Source organism: Meriones unguiculatus, chromosome 2 (assembly GCF_030254825.1).
Source record: "Meriones unguiculatus strain TT.TT164.6M chromosome 2, Bangor_MerUng_6.1, whole genome shotgun sequence".
Classification (NCBI taxonomy): domain Eukaryota; kingdom Metazoa; phylum Chordata; class Mammalia; order Rodentia; family Muridae; genus Meriones; species Meriones unguiculatus.
In genome coordinates, this window is record NC_083350.1 from 145,552,622 (window position 1) to 145,569,708 (window position 17,087).

Consider the following 17,087-nt stretch of genomic DNA (forward strand, 5'->3'; position numbering starts at 1 on the left):
CCTGAGATGGAGCCCCGGAATCCACATGGCGGGAGGGGTTTCTCTGACCTCCACATGCACTGAGTGTGTCTCATGTACACGAGGGCGCGCGCCCACACACGTGTAATAAAATAAATTCACCACAAGATGTGTATCAGGCTGACTTTAATTTCCTGTAAATGTGGGGCTTGAGTTAGGTTATGGTTGAAGGCTTCCTACACCCTCACGTCCCGGCTCAGAACTTGGGGTAGTCATTCCGACGCCCCGACTAAGTCCAGCCAGGCATCAACGCTGCTAGACTCATGCCACACACGGCCTGGTACAGTCAGCTTTGGTTCCTTTGGTAGGTGAGCTAGGGCTGCAGACCTCAGAGGCATGTCCTTATCACCAAGCTCCCTGAAAACGTTAACTGGCTGGACGGGAGAGACAAACACTATCTTTCTCCTTGACGGGCAGAGTCTCCTTTTCGTTCCAAAGACCCCCAGGGCTGAGTCTTTTCTCTGTCTTCAGGTCAAGTTTCCTTGTGTGGCTGGTTACTTCCAGTCAGGACCCTCAGCGTGCCTGGCCAAAGGAGGTAGACAATTTCTTTTAGGGTTTGCTAAGACCTGTGGGAAAGCCTCCGGCCTTCCACCATGCCATCACTGGGGAAGTGACAGTTAAGTTAGGCATGACCCTTCCCCTCCTTTCCCATGGACACCACCAGTCCGCTACAAAGCCTTCCCTGCAACCCACTTGGCTCAACACCATATCTCCAAGCCAGCTCCAGGACAGCAGCCTCTCTTGGTGCAATCGTGCGGTCAGATGAATGTTCTGGGAAGAGACCCTTGCGCAGGCTAACTCCCTTGTACTATCCTGAAATTTCATTGACTTTGGGATGGAGCCCACATCCTCATGTGGCTTTGAAATTCTGATGTAACTTGTCCTTAGCTAACTTAACCAATTTTGACAATTACAGCCTTACAAAAGGAGATTTCCGGTGCCCTCTCGCTGCTCTGGCGGAATGGCTGCCATCCTAAAGTGACTACAGCCTGCTAATGACTTGTCCCTCTCTTTTCCTGTTCCATAAGTCCTTTTTTTTTTTTTTTTTTTTTTTTTTTTTTTTATTCTGTAACAAGGCTCAACACCTTCTTTGTACAAGAACACCTTCTATCCTAAAGTAATATGTAACTTGCACCCTGTTCTATTTTAGAAATGCTTATCAGATCTAGAACTGGCATCATGGATAGTCGTGAGCCACCATGCAGGTGCTGAGCCATCTCAGATTGAATGAACGAAGGGATGAATTTTAGGGGCTGGAGAGATGGCTCGGCAGTTACGAGCACACTTGCTACTCTTGCAGAAGACCCAGGCTTTGGAATCACGGGTCACTGTGAGCCATGATGCAGGCACTGAGAACTGAACCTGAGGCCTTTGGAAGAGCAGCCAGTGCTCTCCACTGCTGAGCCATCTCAGAATGAATGAAGGAGCACACACATAATAGCTTATAATCACTTGTCACCTCGAGGCCTACTGTTCCCCGTGGGTACCAGGCAAGCACGCGGTGCACAGACATGAGATAACACATTAGATAAGTAAGTAGATTAATTTTGTAGTATGTATATGTACACGGGCACATGCAGGCATGTGTGCCTGGAGGTTCTTCCTCAGGAGCTGTCCCATGTTTTTAGAGACAGGATCTCTCACCTGCCTGGTTTTTGTTGAGTACCCTGTGCTGGCTGGTCAGTAAGCCCCAGGGATCTGCCTGTCTCTGCTTCTCCAGTGCTGGGATTATAATCACACACAATGCCCAGCATTTAAAAGAAAACAAAACAAAACTATGGATTCTGGTTCTTTAACTTGGGTCATATTGCTTGAAAAGCGAGAACTTTACTGAACTATTTCTCCAGCCCCCAAAGTGTGAAATAGGTCACTAGGGTCCCTTTGGTATTCAAGGAGGGAGCTTTGACAAAGTAACTCAGCCATGAGGGGGAAATCTGAAAGAAAGGCTGGCCATTCTCAGCTCCTTTATTTCCCTACTCACCACTGTTCTCTCCCATAGGGGGAAAATCCTTAAAGAAAATGAACACTATGATGCTTACATCTCAGCTCCTTTCCTGCCCTTCAAGGTGCAGCATGCTTACTTCAGGACACTGCCATTCTCTCTCTCTCTCTCTCTCTCTCTCTCTCTCTCTCTCTCTCTCTCCTTTCTTCTCTCCCTCTGTGTGTGTGTGTGTGTGTGTGCATCTAATGCCACAGTTTATGTGTGTGTGTGTGCAGAGGACAACTTGTGAGAGTTGGTTCTACTTTCTTTTATTCCTTTGAGAGATTGTAATACCTTTGGTCCTGGGGATCAGACTCAGATCCTCAGGTTTGGTGGCAAGTGCCTTTACCCACTGAGCCCTCAAGCCATCCCACAGAAAGCATTTTGGAACCCTGGGTCTCAAAAGCGCCTTCACTTGACTTTGTGTAACCAAAATAACAATCTGGATCTTGTTATTTTTCTGTTGACATGTTCCCAAAGTGTTCCTTGGCCCGAGAGCCTTGAACTCAGTCTATTTGATGTTATTGGATCTGCTAACAGAATCCCAACCCAGCCTCACAAAGGAGATGTACTTCCAAAACTGAACTTATTCAGTCCATACAATACCCAGAGAGGAAGTGTTAGATGTCTTAAGACTGTGATGTCAGCCCAATGATTGTAAAGAGAGTGTTTGTCTCAGTTAGGTTTCTATTGCTATGGTAAAACATCATGACCAAAACCAACTCGAGGAAAAACAGATTTTATTTCATCTTACAATGTAGTCCATTACCCAGGGAGGTCAGGGCCGGAACCTGGAGGCAGGAGCTGATGCAGAGGCCACAGAGAAGTGCTGCTCACTGGATTGCTCTCCATGGCGTGCTCAACTTGCTTTCTTATATAGTCCAAGACCACTTTTCTAGTAATCTGGACCTGCCCATGTCGATCATTGATCAAGACAATTCCCTACAAGTTCTGCCTACAGGCAACTTGATGGAGGCATTTTCTCAACTGAGGTTTCCTCCTCCTAGGTTTGGGTCAAGCTGACAAGACCCAACCAGGGAAGCTTGATATAATTAGGTCACTGTTGGAGAAGGTGCATTCATTGTCTGGGAAGTCCTCTTCCTGACTATCTTGGCTCTCCTGTGCTAGTTAAAAGTCACATGCTATTTTAGTTTCTTTATACCTTTCTTTGAATACAGTGTCTCACATAGATTCCTCAAAAAGCCATTGGTGTATACAGATTAAATTTTTGTAACTTCACTGCAGACTAACACCCAAAGTCATATGATGAGCTATAACAAAAGAAAAGAAAAGAAAAAAATATTATAAAACTGAATTTTGTCAAAACCAAAGTCCTATCCCTCAGCTCTTTCCATTTTCACTAAAACTTGAAATGACTTGTTTCCAACAATAGGTGGCGCTTCAAGGAGTTTTTGTCCATTGAAATGCACTGCCCACTGACCTTTGCTGTCAGTTTTCAAAATCAACACAAAAAAATTCATGATTCTAAAATACCTCCGTAATTGATTGACTCTGTCTATTCCTAATCCTTATATTTATTATGGAGGACCAAAATTATTACTCTAAGAGGTTAGAAAAGTGCACCACAAACTATGAAAACACGTAGAAGCATCTTCAGGCTTAAAAAAAAAAAGAAAAAAAAATGTGTGTGTGTGTGTGTGTGTGTGTGTGTGTGTGTGTGTGTGTTCGACTTTTAAAGTTATTCAACTTATTTTTTAAATACTTATTTGATTTTTAAAACTCAATAATATGAGAGTTTAAGAAGTTTGTAGTAAGGATTTAAAATGTTCTGGCTGGATTTAAAATCCTATGTGTAAATATGCTTCTCTGTGTGGGTTTGTGTGCATTAGCGCTGGTGCCCAGAGAGGCCAAGCTTCAGTGCTCCTGGAGGTGGAGTTACTGGTGGTTGTGAACCTACCATGGGTGCTGGGACTCAAACCCGGTCCTATACAAAAAGAGCAAGTGCACATAGCCACTTCAGCCCCTATGAGCACTTTCTTTATTATTATTATTTTTTTTTTCTTTCAGTGGGGGGTCAGTTTTTTATTTTTTTATATTAATTACAGTTTATTCACTTTGTATCCCAGCTGTAGCCCCCTCCCTCATTCCCTCCCAATCCTACCCTCCCTCCCTCATCTCCTCCCAAACCCCTCTCCAAGTCCCTGGTAGGGGAGGTCCCCCTCCCCTTCCACCTGACGGGTGAGCACTTTCTGATGTTTACAATGTTCTTTGCCTTAGTTGGAAGTCAAAGCTAATCACTAAAAGCCTCCAGGTAAATGTTAAAGTTGCATGTCTTAACCTGAACTTAGTGGACAACTGTTGTAAAACTCAGTCAAGATACACACGTACACATGGGTTCATACATACATGTTCATGGCAAAGCAATCAGTTCAACCTAAGAGTTTGTCTTAGAACAAAAATGAAACCCAACCGACCTGAAAATGGTTATAAGGCAGGTGGGTGGCGGTGTACGCCTTTAATTCCAGCATGCAGGAGGCAAAGGCAGGCAGATCTCTGTGAGTTTGAGACCAGCCTGGTCTACAGAGTGAGTTCCAGGTCAGCCAGGGCTACACAGAGAAACCCTCTCTCAAGACAAACAAGCACACAAAAGTTATAAGGCAAATTAAGCTTATTATTTAGGGATAAAACTCCAGGAAAGAGGGGTCCTCACATTTCTTCTTTATACAGTATGTTGGATATAATACCAACCAATTATTTACATAAATTTCCCCAGCTCACAAAGCACTTGTATGTACTTGGCTTCATTTGGGGCATCAAAAGGCTATAGTATTTCTATTAAGCTCCAGTAGAAACCAACGGTCACGTAGCTACCTGTGGCAGCATTGAAGACCCACCTTCTTTTGGTGGGTCCTCCATCAGGCTTGCTTCAGGACACTGTTCTTCCTCCTTGTAATACTGAACAGAGGACCTATGGTAATACTGAACACAACAGAGTTGTGGGACCCTGATGCAGAAAGATACAGTCGAAACTCAGACCCTAGATGCTTGTAGGTGATCCGTTGTTGTAGAGCATCTGCAATGGCTTGTTTTTAATGGGATTACTTTAAAGGCCTGGACAGTTACACAGTAAGGAAACTAGGAATACATTATTAAACTTGTGACTTTTGTGTTTCCTGTTTTTAGTGTTGGGCACTCTTAAATGCCTATACCTACAATATGCTACTTTTTCCTAAAGAAAGGACAAACCGTAATTTCTGACAGTTGCTTTATTAGGAAACAAACATTAAAGTAGGCAGGCCCTAGGAGATGTCTCAGTCTTATTTTGCTTAATAAAAACATAATTTGGTTGTCTTGCTGTTCTGTTTCGAAGGGGGTGCGGTTTCAGTTTTAAGCCAGATGGGGCTCTTATGCACATCTGTAATGATGAAGAAGGTAGGAAGTGTTCCGACTAGGAATTGTTGTTGACCAGGATTAAAGAGACAAGTTCATACTTTAAGGGAACTTTTGTTTCTCATTTCAAAAGTCAGATGAGTTTTGCATTCTTTTGAAAATGAAGAGCAAGTCAGGCCGAGGGGAACAGGGTTTAGTGTGCTGTTGGACAGGTAAGAAATGTCCTTTTCGTACCGAGGCAGAGATGCTTCCTCATATGCACTGATGGCTCTTGGGAGCGGACAGCCTGAGGCAGGTGGTGTGAACCCTTCTCACCGAGTCACCTGCATGTAAGGAGAGAGGCTCTCGCTCAGAACAACCAGATCAGTGGAAAGCAAGCACTCAGTGGGGATGAAGTCAGTCCGTGAGGCATTCAGAGTCATTCATTCAGGACTTCATCACTCCCACTTGCAGAATCTAAAGCCACACAGAACATTAGAGGATGAGAACCAGGCTTCTGAAGGTGAGGGGTGCACATGGAAATCTTAGCAGAACAGGTTAGTCTATTTCTGTCTCCTACGAAGACCGTTCACAAAAGGAAACTGAAAATAACGTGGCCCATTCTTGCAGCTTTCCTGAGGGTGTTCAGGAATGGTGATTACTGCCCTAAAAGGAAAGGAGAGAAGCTGATTCCCGTTACTGGCTCCTTATCGATGGATTCGAATCCACTAACTCACCAGCTTCTGTGATGTTTCCCTTTCAAGTTTGTTTCTCGACACCATGCAAGATATAATATAGTTAATTTCACAGTTAATAATGTAACTCATCACAACATAACAGAAATACTAGGTGATCTAGAAAGTATTGCTTGTCAGCCTGGAAACAGACACACAATGGCTCTGATGTTTTTATTTGAACAAATAAATAAATCAACAAGTCTTTGAGTACTTTTTTTTTTAAGTCACATGCACTTCTGAAGCATTTGCCAGAACGTTTCACTTTATTCTCTTTCAACAAAAGTGATGGATAATTGTGTTTTCTCATGAGACTGAAGAATAGCTTGGGCCTCCCTTCCCACCCCATTCTATTTGACAGATCTTATACAAGGAACTAGAAATTACTGACATTTCCCCACTGACCCTCACATCCTCTTTTTCAAAAACGTTTCCTATTCCAGTTATTTATTCCTAGACTAGACTCACTGCAATTGAAGTTACTAAATAAAATGCAGGGTCTGTTTTAAGCTAAAATTTTATAATTTCTCTCAAGTCTTATGACTGCAGGCAATAGAAAGGGTGAAGCAGATGTCATTAAATATCTTGCAGATTCAAGGTGACAAGTCTATTCTGATCCTAACTAGAATGTGACATCTCAAGAAACATGCAATGGAAGCATTTAAACAGAACCAATTTTGTGCAATATATTCTATTTTGAAATAGAAAGTGACCCATGATGATAGCATTTTTGACAAAATTTCATGGGGTTTTATTATTATTAGAATTTTTAAAAATTAGGAAACTTGTTTAGCACATCTCTGGCTGAAACACTCTGAAATGTAAACAGGAATCTTTGAAATTATATTTTTATAAGTGTTACGTGATGAAAACTGTCTATTACTCCCTCTCCTTGTTTTATCACGTTGGTGATCTGACCTCTGGCCCCAGATTTGTGCAGAGAGCTGGGAAGAACCAAATAAAATACTCTGGTGTGATACTGTATTTTTGATTTGACCCTTCCAGTCCAGTCAACAAAAAAAAACAGACCCACCACTGTCAAACCTCATTACACTGCTACATCTGTGAAAAACAGACAAGATACAAAAGCTCCACCAAATTTACACTTGAAAATCTGACTGCTAACACGTTTGCTCCCATGAAGGGTGGACAGACAGCTCCTTGGCTTTTAGCGCCTTCTATTATCTTCTAGTGGACTTTCTTATTGCTGATATTCTTTGCAGGGAGTGTCCCGGGAACGTGCATGTCATTCCACACAGAACTCTAAAAGCATCTAAATGATCGGAAATTCAGCATGCCAACAACAACAATAACAGTTTTTAAAAATCCACTGCGATTGTTAAGACTTTAAAAATCACTTTGAACCCAAAATATCAAAACCCACATCCACAGGTGATTGAGATCATGGAGTTCTGTTGTTTATCAAATACTATTTCTGATACAGTTCCCTGGGAAAAGATATTTTCTATGAACAATTTTTGGGGTCTTAGGTTACTTTTAAAACTCTATGGAATTTTTTAATTCCACATACGGGCTCTCCTCACTGCATCCTGGGCTGCAGCGTTCCAATAATAAATGTCCAAAACTCTATAGTTTGCAGAGAAGCAAAAAGCATTCCCTGGCTACTAAATCCCTCCCACCCCATGACAGACACGTCATTAAAACTAAAACTTTGATGAGTTATGCTTATTTTACTTGGCTTTTAGTTGATTAAAAAAATTTATTGGTGTTTTGGACAAAATTATACAAACATTCCAAGACAGGAAGGACTTGGGTTTTTTTTTTTTTTTTTTTTTTTTTTTTTTTTTTTTGTTCCCATGTAATTTTTGGGATCATATCATGAACCAAAACCTAGCAAATCACTAAAATCCCACAGCAGGAAATCCCACTCTGTGGTTTGCGATTCTATTACGTTTGCAAAAGCGCTGTCGTTTCTGGAACCTCCATATTCCACACGCTCTGAACTTGGTATCTTTCCGTGTCAGAACACATTTTCCCTCTACCTGGGGCATTGTGTACAAGTTGTCTCTTGTTTTTGCTCTTCGAGAAACAGTTTCTCTGTGTGGTTTCGGCTGTCTTGGAGTAGCTCTTTAGACCAGGCTGGCCTCGAACTCACAGTGTTTGTCTGCCTTTGCCTCCCGGAGTGGTTCGTTTATGTTTTTCACAACTGTTTTCTAAGTCACCTTCAAGGGTGAATCCACTGCTACCCTTAAATCGAAGGATGACAGTTCCTGACTGACGGGGACCGTGGAACATAGGGTCCCTCCCGAGCCGGGCTCGCAAGCCTTCTGCAGGCGAGCGACTTTTTTTTTTTTTTTTTTTTTTTTTTTGCCCGTTCTCGAGTCCACATCCACGATCGCTGAAATCCCGCTCCGGGTTTTCGCGCAGCCCGCGTGATTGACACATGATATCACCGGGGGCGGGTCCCGGCGTGGAGGTGGAGGTGGCGGCGACGCTGAAATGCTGCGGAGCCCGCGCGCGAGTGCTCAGCACGCAGGGGTTGGCGGCGGCCCCGCGGCCGGAGCTCTGCGGGCCGAGGAGCTGCTGCGGGCGGCGTGCACGTCCCGGGAGGGCGGGCCGCAGGCTCTGTGCTAGGTGAGCGCCCTCCCCTCCCGCCCAGGACCTGGGGACATCAGGTGAGAACGGGGCTTGGCTTTTTTTGTAATCTTCCAGGAACCGGACGTTTTCGGAGCTGGCTCCAGCTCGGTGCCCGGCGCTCTGCGATCGGCCCTGCAGCGGCAGAGCTCGCTCCTTTCGCTTTCCCGTAGCCGGGCGGCGAGCCCCGCATGTGCGGACGCGGGCTGGCACCGCTGCGCACCCCTGTGTCCGTGCGCATTGTTGGCGATCGAGCCGCCGGGCGCTCGTGCCAGCCCTGACCTTCCCGTCCGTGCGTGCGTGCGGGCTCGCCTGGCTGGCGCAGCGCGTCGCCCGGACGCGCTTTTGACCGTGGGGGCGAAACGTGCCCGGCCGCGTGCGTCCGGGGGGCTCGCGGCTGTCCATCGCGGCGAGCGGGACGGCGTCCCGGGCTGGCGAGGGACTCACGTGTTTCTGTCTCTGCTCGTCTGCAGCCGGCGTGGCGACTGCGGGGACGCGGACCTGCGGGGAGCCGAGCGCCCGGAACGACGCCGGGCCGCGCGCCTGACGACCGGGACGGGACGGTGCTGTGGAGCGGGCGCCGCGCGCACTCGGCGGATGTCCCCGAGCCGCCCTCGGCCGCCGCCAGCCGCGGAGAAGCGCCCCTGCCCGGGGGCCGCCGAGGCCGCGGCGCGGGCCATGCGCGCCCGGCCGCCCCGCCGCGCTTGATGCGGCGCGCGCTCCGCCTGCTCGGCGCCCCGGGCCGGCGCCGCGGAGGCCGAGGTGAGTGCGGGCGGCAGGTGCGGGCCGGGGCGGGCCGGGCCGGGCGGTCGTCGCGCAGCCCGTGCCGAGCGCGCGGCACCCGATGGCGCTGGGGGGGACCCGGCGGCCGCCTGTGCCCCGGGCGCAGTGCCGCGCGACGCGGGGAGAGGGCGCTGCCTCCTCCCGCCCGCGAGCCGCTTTCATTCATAACTTTTCCCCCCCTCGCCGGACCTGTCGCGCCTCGGTGCCCCTGAGGCCTCGGCGTGGGCCCCAAGCGCCCGGCCGGTGCTGCCCGCGCGCTCGGGCTTCGGTCTGGGGCGGCTCCGGGGCGCCTCGGTGCTCCGCCCGAGCGAACTTGCTTGGGAATGCCCTGTAAAAATACGAATTAAAAGCCGTGCCTGGGGGTTTCATTACTCAAGCCGTTCCCACGTCTTCCTTTCTTGTGGATGAGACTTGGCACGTTTAAAGTCTTCGTTTTGGAGTTTAAAAAAAAAAAAAATTTTTTTTTTTTTCAAATAGATACGGCACAGAAGTAACGATTGGCAGTTTTCCAGTATCGTTTAGGGCTTCGGTACTAAAACGTGCTGTTGTGGATGTGCTTCTCGTGTGCGGAGAAGGTAGAATAAACTAGAGGGGCCTCCAGGAAGCTAACATATATGTAGTCTAGGGACATCAGTTAGCAAACTGCCTCAATCCTTAAGACTCCCCCCCCCCCGCCCCCTCCCCTGCTTGGCGCCAGGGAAGGCCAGAGGATGATTTCTTGAATTAAGGTGCATCTGTGCTTTTGGAAGGCATTTGTTTGAAAAATATCCTAGATACCTACTTCCCAGAAATGGAAACGTCTGTGTTTGGTCTGTTTAGGAAGAATACGTTGTAAATCGGAAGTTATTTCTTCTTGACGTGGAAACGTGTTTTGTGATATCAGGATATTTATTTTATTACAAACAGCAGGTCGATTCAGGGCTCGCGTAGATGAATGAAAGGAAATGCAGATAATGCAAAAGAGACCAGGGTTCCTGTCCTTGCTTTAAAGGCCTGACACTGCCCAAAAGTCGTTCTTGTGTTGGTGAGTCTTGTTTAAGTTCTAGAGAAAGTGTCATCCAGACGGTACATTGAGTTGTTTGTGTGCGAGAGCCGCTGCCTTCTTCGTAGCTTCCTTTGCTCCTCTCTCGGATCTGTGATGAGCTAGCTCTTTGGAGAGTCCACGTGAGCCCCGAGTAGCCAGTGTTTTGGAAATTGCCTTGATTAATTTTCTCATTAATCTGAAGCTCCGAGCAGCATACAGACGGCCAAGAGGCCACAGCACCAAAGCCATTCTTAATCTTTAAAAAGTAGCTGACATTTTCCTTACGTGAACTGCCAGTGAACTGATAGTGAACTCTGAGAACAGTTCCAGGGCGCACACGGAATGCTCCCTCTGAAGGCATATTTCATTTTAATTATTTGTTAGGTTTGCAAACAGGAAGACATGACTTCCTCTGCTTTTTAGAAGCTGGAGAGCAACTTCCAATTTTTACGGCATGAGGTCTTTTGCCTTCTTCCTGTGATGTGGTCCTCTACAGTCTTTTTGGGAGTTGGACGCCAGCCAGGATTCCGCATCATTGCAATCAGTCGAGGAGGGAGGTCATTACCAAATGGCTTGGGAACTTTGTTGCTTGAAAGGAGCCCCTCTCCCCAAAATGCTTTCCCTGGCTTATTTTCTCTCTCGCTCTTCTTCAGGATTTCCGATGCGTGCCAGGTTTCGGCTGACTGCCGGAATTGGAGACCACCCCACATGGATTCCCCAAGTCAGCATGGCAGCCACGCTTCCCTAGTGGTGGCGCAGCCACCGGCCCTGGAAGGCCGGCAGAGATTAGACTGTGACAGGGACACCCAGCCTGCTACCATTCTGTCCCTAGACCAGATCAAAGCCATCCGAGGCAGCAACGAATACACGGAGGGCCCTTCAGTAGCGAGAAGACCGCCTCCTCGCACTGCACCGAGACCCGAAAAGCAGGAAAGGACTCATGAAATCATACCAGCCAATGTGAATAGCAGCTCCGAGCACCGACCTGCCGGCCACTGGGGCAACGCCAGGGGCTCCGTGCTGAGCAGGTCCACCAGCACCGGAAGCGCAGCCAGCTCAGGGAGCAGCAGCAGCGCGTCCTCCGAGCAGGGCCTGTTAGGAAGGTCTCCGCCCACCAGGCCCATCCCGGGTCATAGGTCAGATAGGGTCATCCGGACCCAACCCAAGCAGCTGCTGGCGGACGACTTGAAGGGCTCCTTGAAAGAGGACCCCACCCAGCACAAGTTCATCTGCGAACAGTGTGGCAAGTGCAAGTGCGGGGAGTGCACGGCCCCCCGGGCCCTGCCCTCCTGCCTGGCCTGCGACCGGCAGTGCCTCTGCTCCGCGGAGAGCATGGTGGAGTACGGGACCTGCATGTGCCTGGTGAAGGGCATCTTCTACCACTGCTCCAACGACGACGACGGGGGCTCTTACTCGGATAACCCGTGCTCCTGTTCACAGTCGCACTGCTGCTCCAGATACCTGTGCATGGGAGCGCTGTCCCTGTGCCTGCCCTGCCTGCTCTGCTATCCCCCCGCCAAGGGCTGCCTGAAGCTGTGCAGGGGCTGTTACGACTGGACCCACCGCCCCGGCTGCAGGTGCAGAAACTCCAACACTGTCTACTGTAAGCTGGAGAGCTGCCCCTCCAGGGCTCAGGGCAAGCTGTCATGACTTCCGGAGGCGGGTGGACCTCCTGAATGTCTGTCGCCCAGCTTGGGAACTGTGGCTGTTGAGCGATGCGGTGTGAGAGGCAGGTTTTTCTTCTCTGTCTTGGATGACCCCCAGTAGGAGTGGACCGAGAAACTGCGCCCAGCTCGTTCTCACCCCACCTCGAGGGTTCTGGGAGCCTCCGTGTGCTGCGTCAGCCTTCCAGCTGCGTCCGTGAAGATGTACGCATGCCCAGACTTGGCTGAGAGCTGTTTGGGGTCGGGTACTGTGGGATCGAGGACTTGGTTTGGTTTTTTTAAAAAAAAGTAACCATGTAAGTGCTTAAATAAGCTATATATTAATCTGCCTCCGATGAGAGCTATCTTAGCGCCCTCCTCCCAGGCGAAGGAGAGGATCTGCTCGGTCGGGCGCACTTACCCCGGCACCCACTCGCTGCCCTCCCCTTCCGGCCCTCGGCATTCTCCTCGCAGTGCGCGGTGGAGATGGCAGGGGGTCCGCCCCGCCCCACCCCTTTGGCATAGTTCTGGATTCACTGTGCAGTGTTGGTGTGCATCAGAGATGTTGTTGGCCAAACCTCCTCGTTCCTCCTCCACCTGGTATCTGTGAAGGGCCCCCCTTCACACCCCACTTCACTGAGGGCACTTGGTAGCTGTAGTTGAAGTTCCTGTCTGACCCTCCCCTGGGTGTCTCCCCACTCCCTGAGGTGGTGCCCTTGGCTCCTGACTGGCCTTTTGACCCCTAACAGCTGAGTAGCTCCAGTCCTCTCTGTGTCGCCATTGCCTTAACCACAGATTGTGGTGCTTTTTTTTGTATATTTTATGTATAAATCACAAAGTTGAATCCTGGCTATTTTTAAGACAAAAGTTTGTTAAACTTTTTTATTGTAAAGAATATTTATTATGCGAATCTCTATTATTTTATGATATTTATTGCAAAAGACTGTTGAAATGTACTCATGTCTGAATATAACATATCACTACTTCATGAAAAACAAGGTGACGCAAAGAAAGTCCATAAAGTACATATATGTTAACTACAATGCAGAAAATATATTAATTCATGAAACCGGCTCTTGACTTCATCCTTTTTTTTTAGCCTGTACTGTTGTGGAATTATTATTTGATTTGACCTTTTCATGCTTTAAGTGACAAAGTGCAGGCGCAGGTGACCTCAAGTTTTAAACGGAATGTTTCTTGGAAGGTGCTTTAGTCAAAATTTTATGGGCTGGATTGTCTCATGAAATACCCGAGTGGGTTACTTTGTACAGCGAAGCTGTTTTTTATAAATGTTCCCACTTTGTGAGTTTTATGCATGTCGTAGGTTTCTTGAAATGAGGCAGAACTGTGTTTTTAAAAGCATTTATCTTCACTCCATGCTTGTCCAGAGGTTAGTTTTGAACAGTAGGACTTAAAATGATTTAGTAAGGTAAACATGCTAGGGACCGTTGGAACTGCCACCTTAAACGTTTTCACAGCTAGGATGTGCCAAAGAAAGAGCTCGTGTGCCAGAGAGCTGTCCCAGGAACCTTCCTGGGGCAGGCAGCCTTGCCCCTTCCCCGATGGGCGTTGCCCAGCTGCATTCAGTGTCCTGTAGGCTGGAAGCTTCCTGGGGGAGAACTCTCAATATTTTGATGCCTTATGATTGGGGCTGGTCAGACCATTTTGGACCTAGAGTCCTGAGGTCTGTAGACATTTGCATCTTGTGCCTTGTTTGCAGACCTCAGCAGTTCATCTTAGGAGCTGGGCTGTTGGGAAGGTCTCCGCCCACCAGGGCCCATCTGGAGGCCCATCCTGGCTCCTGGGTCAGCATTGGGGATGGCGGTAATTCGAACCCAGGGCACCGGAAGCCACCCAGCTTCCTGCCGGGTGGTTTCTCGTGTGTTCTTCATCTCTAAGCAGTGCTCTGCCTGTCAGTTAAGGTGTAATGGGGAGGAACTTGTTAACTGTTTTCTGTTAGGCCACTAAAGGCTGCTGGTTGGCATCGTGGTATTTTGTAGTTTAAATATTTTCTCAGCTCGGGCCCCCAAGGGAAATTTTAAATGAATGTTCGTGTCCAAAGTCTACTTTGAAATCCGTAGTATTTCAAAATATGAACTTGAGCATTCATTTCACTGGTGTCCTAGTATTTAGTAATTTCCTGAGAGCTGGCACTTCAGTGAAGTATCTTAGCAGCAGGCTACTCAAAGCTCTGGCCTTTTCAGTCTGTGTAGTTAAGAGCTGGTATGATTCCATCTTGGGCTGTGGTAACCAGACGAAGGAGCATTGGCTTAGTCGAAAAGCAGTTGAGACTTTTTAGGAGGAAGTGTGCTGTAGGGTTTTAGCACCAGCTGTGGGCTGGCGGAGCTTGTTGTCTGTCTGGTGTTAAGATGGCGCCTGTTCATTCTCTGGTAGGTCAGTCTGCTCAGAAGTGGCCTAGGTTGGCAGCAGGGCCCTCTGACGAGGCTGTCGAGTGTAGATGGGACACCTCATTCAGATAGCCTCCCTTTCTGGAGGCCTAGGCTTCTGAACTCAGCTGTCCCTGACCCTGGCAGGGAAGGGCACAGCGGGCATACCTACGCTTTTCTTCCTCAAACTTGGCCATTCTACTTCAGCTGGAACCCATGACAGACTGGATGCCTTTATAACCAAACAAATGTAGCTCGGCCCTGAGAGTGCTGGGGTCACAGGTGTAGCAGCCACTCATGGTGCTGGCTCAGATTTGAGAGATGGTTCATTTCTGCTGTATTAATGCCAATTTTTAATTTTAAAGACTTACTTAGGTGACTGAATGTGAGGAGTAGGAGCCATGTGGGATTTCTGAATTCTGTGAGTGGTTTCCTGTACCAAAGCTTGTCAGACAACCCAGCAGGAAGGGGAAATGGCCAAAGTGGACAAGTTCTGTTCTATTAGGGCCTAAGGTAAATCTTTACAGTCTGCACCATAGAAGGTTCTAGTTTTCTTTTTTTTCTTTTTTTAAACTGATCTTTAATGGAAATGGAGATGAATTAAAAGCTAACCACCTATTTTTTGTTTGTTTGTTTATTTTTTAACCTGATTTGAAGTTAAACACAAATACTCAATGGAATAATTCTGCTTTTTGAGCCTAGAAGAGGAAAAAAAATTTGGGGGAAACATTAAAACAAGAGGCTTTATTTATTTTGAAAGTATGCTTTCTTACGTCTTTCTTTAGAAAAAAAATAAAGCGATAAATTTTGTGGCAGATTTTATGTAAAACTATAGAAAAACATTCCTTTTTGGGACATACCAGTTGCTGAATCAATCATAAGCATCTAGCTGAGTCTTCAGCTACCCAGGACCCCACTGCTTTTTTTGTTTTGTGTTTTTTGTTTTTTGTTTTTTTGTTTTTTTTTTTAGATGCTTGAGGGTTTTTAAGCCTCATAAATGTACATTCTTCTTTTGGCTAAATAATGGTTGAAATTTGTTCCCCACTCACTGATTTTACCAACTACAATGCAATTAAGATGCCTGCACAGGTACCTGGCATTTGATTGAATAGGCTTTGATTGCCAAGTTGTCTTGCTTAATGAACAGCAGAATGTTAGAGCTACATACAGATCCCAGTGTATATCTCTTCGGAAAGTAGTTTTATTTTACCCTGTTGGTGTGGGGAGGGTGACAGCCATGCCACAGTCCACAGGGTGGAAAGCCCAACTCCGTGGAGTCATTCTCTTTCCAGCACGTCGGTTCCAGATTGAGCTCTGGCCATGAAGCCTGGAGGCGCATGCTGTTAACTGTTGTGTCCCCTCAGCAGGTACATTTTAATGTTTCTCTGATATGAAAACGGGTTGCTTGCTGGGCAGTGGTGGTATAAGCCTCTAATCCCAGCACTCAGGAGGCTGAGGCAGGTGGATCTCTGAGTTTGAGGCCAGCCTGGTCTACAAAGAGAGTTCAGGACAGCCAGGGCTACAAAGAAACCCTGTCTCAAAACAAACAAAACAACAACCAAAAAAAAAGAAAAGAAAACAGGTTGCTGGTTAAATATTTTGAAGTCCACAGGTGTATGTCATATGTCAGACATTTTTCCTCAGAGGAAGCTCCACGGGAGGGACCTGACCTTCAAAAGGCTTCTTGGGTGAGTTTTATCAGGTAGTCTTAGAACTGACTCTGTAGCTTGCTGTCTTCATTTAGAGACAAGCAAAGCCCTGGCTTCAGCAGGTAGACAGCTTATGATGGCTGCGGACTGGCCAGGACTCTTTCCTGTGGTGTAAAATTCTGCCTTCATTTTGCAGCCAGCTCTGCCTTCCAGCTTGCACGCTGCCTTTACCGTCTCATTCTTTTCACCAGTCTTGGCTTCATAATTAATATGCTTGACTGTGAGTTAAGAAATGGCCCCATCTTCTCCACGTGTTTGCTCAGGTGTCCGGAACAAGTAGCAAATGGCTTCGTTGCCGTGGTTATTTTTCATGTGTTAACATTAAAATTAGCTTCGAGCTGAGCCTTCTGTTTGTCCCGTTCACGTCTCCTGTGGTGATAATGATCAGGCAGGTTCTTATGTCTGCAAGAGGCCGCAGCAGTTTGGTGTGTAGGCTTGTGAACTTGAGGGGCGATGATTCTTGTCATTTTTCTTAGTGTGTTGGGCAATAGTGATCAGAAAGCTACGTTAAGAGTCCTTTTCTGCATCCTTACAGGGACTGATGTTATGCTAGTAATTCTAACTGCAAAAGCCAGTGGAGAGGACTGTTCAAAACAGTTATTTAGCTGTTATTTAGCAAAATGTCCTGGGTGCATCACTTCTTGGTAATCTGAGAACTATTTTTTTTAAAACAAATCACAGAATCGTAATTTTCATGTGGAAAGAATGAACAGCTGTCTGAGCCAGTCTATCTTAGGAGCAAGAGGTCCTGCTGCCAGAGAGATTATTCGTCTATAGTCACGGCCTAGTAGGCAAAATAAAACTTTATTGGGTTATAGTCACCTTTGAGAATGGACATCCTACCAGCCAGTTAATTTACAGTAAAATTGAGCAGGTTTCTTAA

At 47.2% G+C, this 17,087-nt stretch overlaps 1 protein-coding gene across 3 annotated transcripts; it reads left to right on the forward strand.

Moving 5' to 3' along the window:
• Positions 1-8,562: 8,562 nt before the first annotated feature.
• On the forward strand, positions 8,563-13,181 carry Spry1 (sprouty RTK signaling antagonist 1). Of its 3 annotated transcripts, none has more exons than XM_021632308.2 (2): positions 8,563-8,699; positions 11,119-13,181. In XM_021632308.2, the coding sequence occupies exon 2, from the start codon at positions 11,174-11,176 to the stop codon at positions 12,113-12,115; it is 942 nt and encodes a 313-aa protein (XP_021487983.1). In that variant the 5' UTR covers positions 8,563-8,699; positions 11,119-11,173; the 3' UTR covers positions 12,116-13,181. The 3 variants fall into 3 exon arrangements, with proteins under 3 accessions (XP_021487983.1, XP_021487982.1, XP_021487984.1); XM_021632307.2 differs by lacking the exon at positions 8,563-8,699 and adding an exon at positions 9,300-9,420; XM_021632309.2 differs by lacking the exon at positions 8,563-8,699 and adding an exon at positions 10,043-10,465.
• The last annotated feature ends 3,906 nt before the right edge of the window (positions 13,182-17,087 follow it).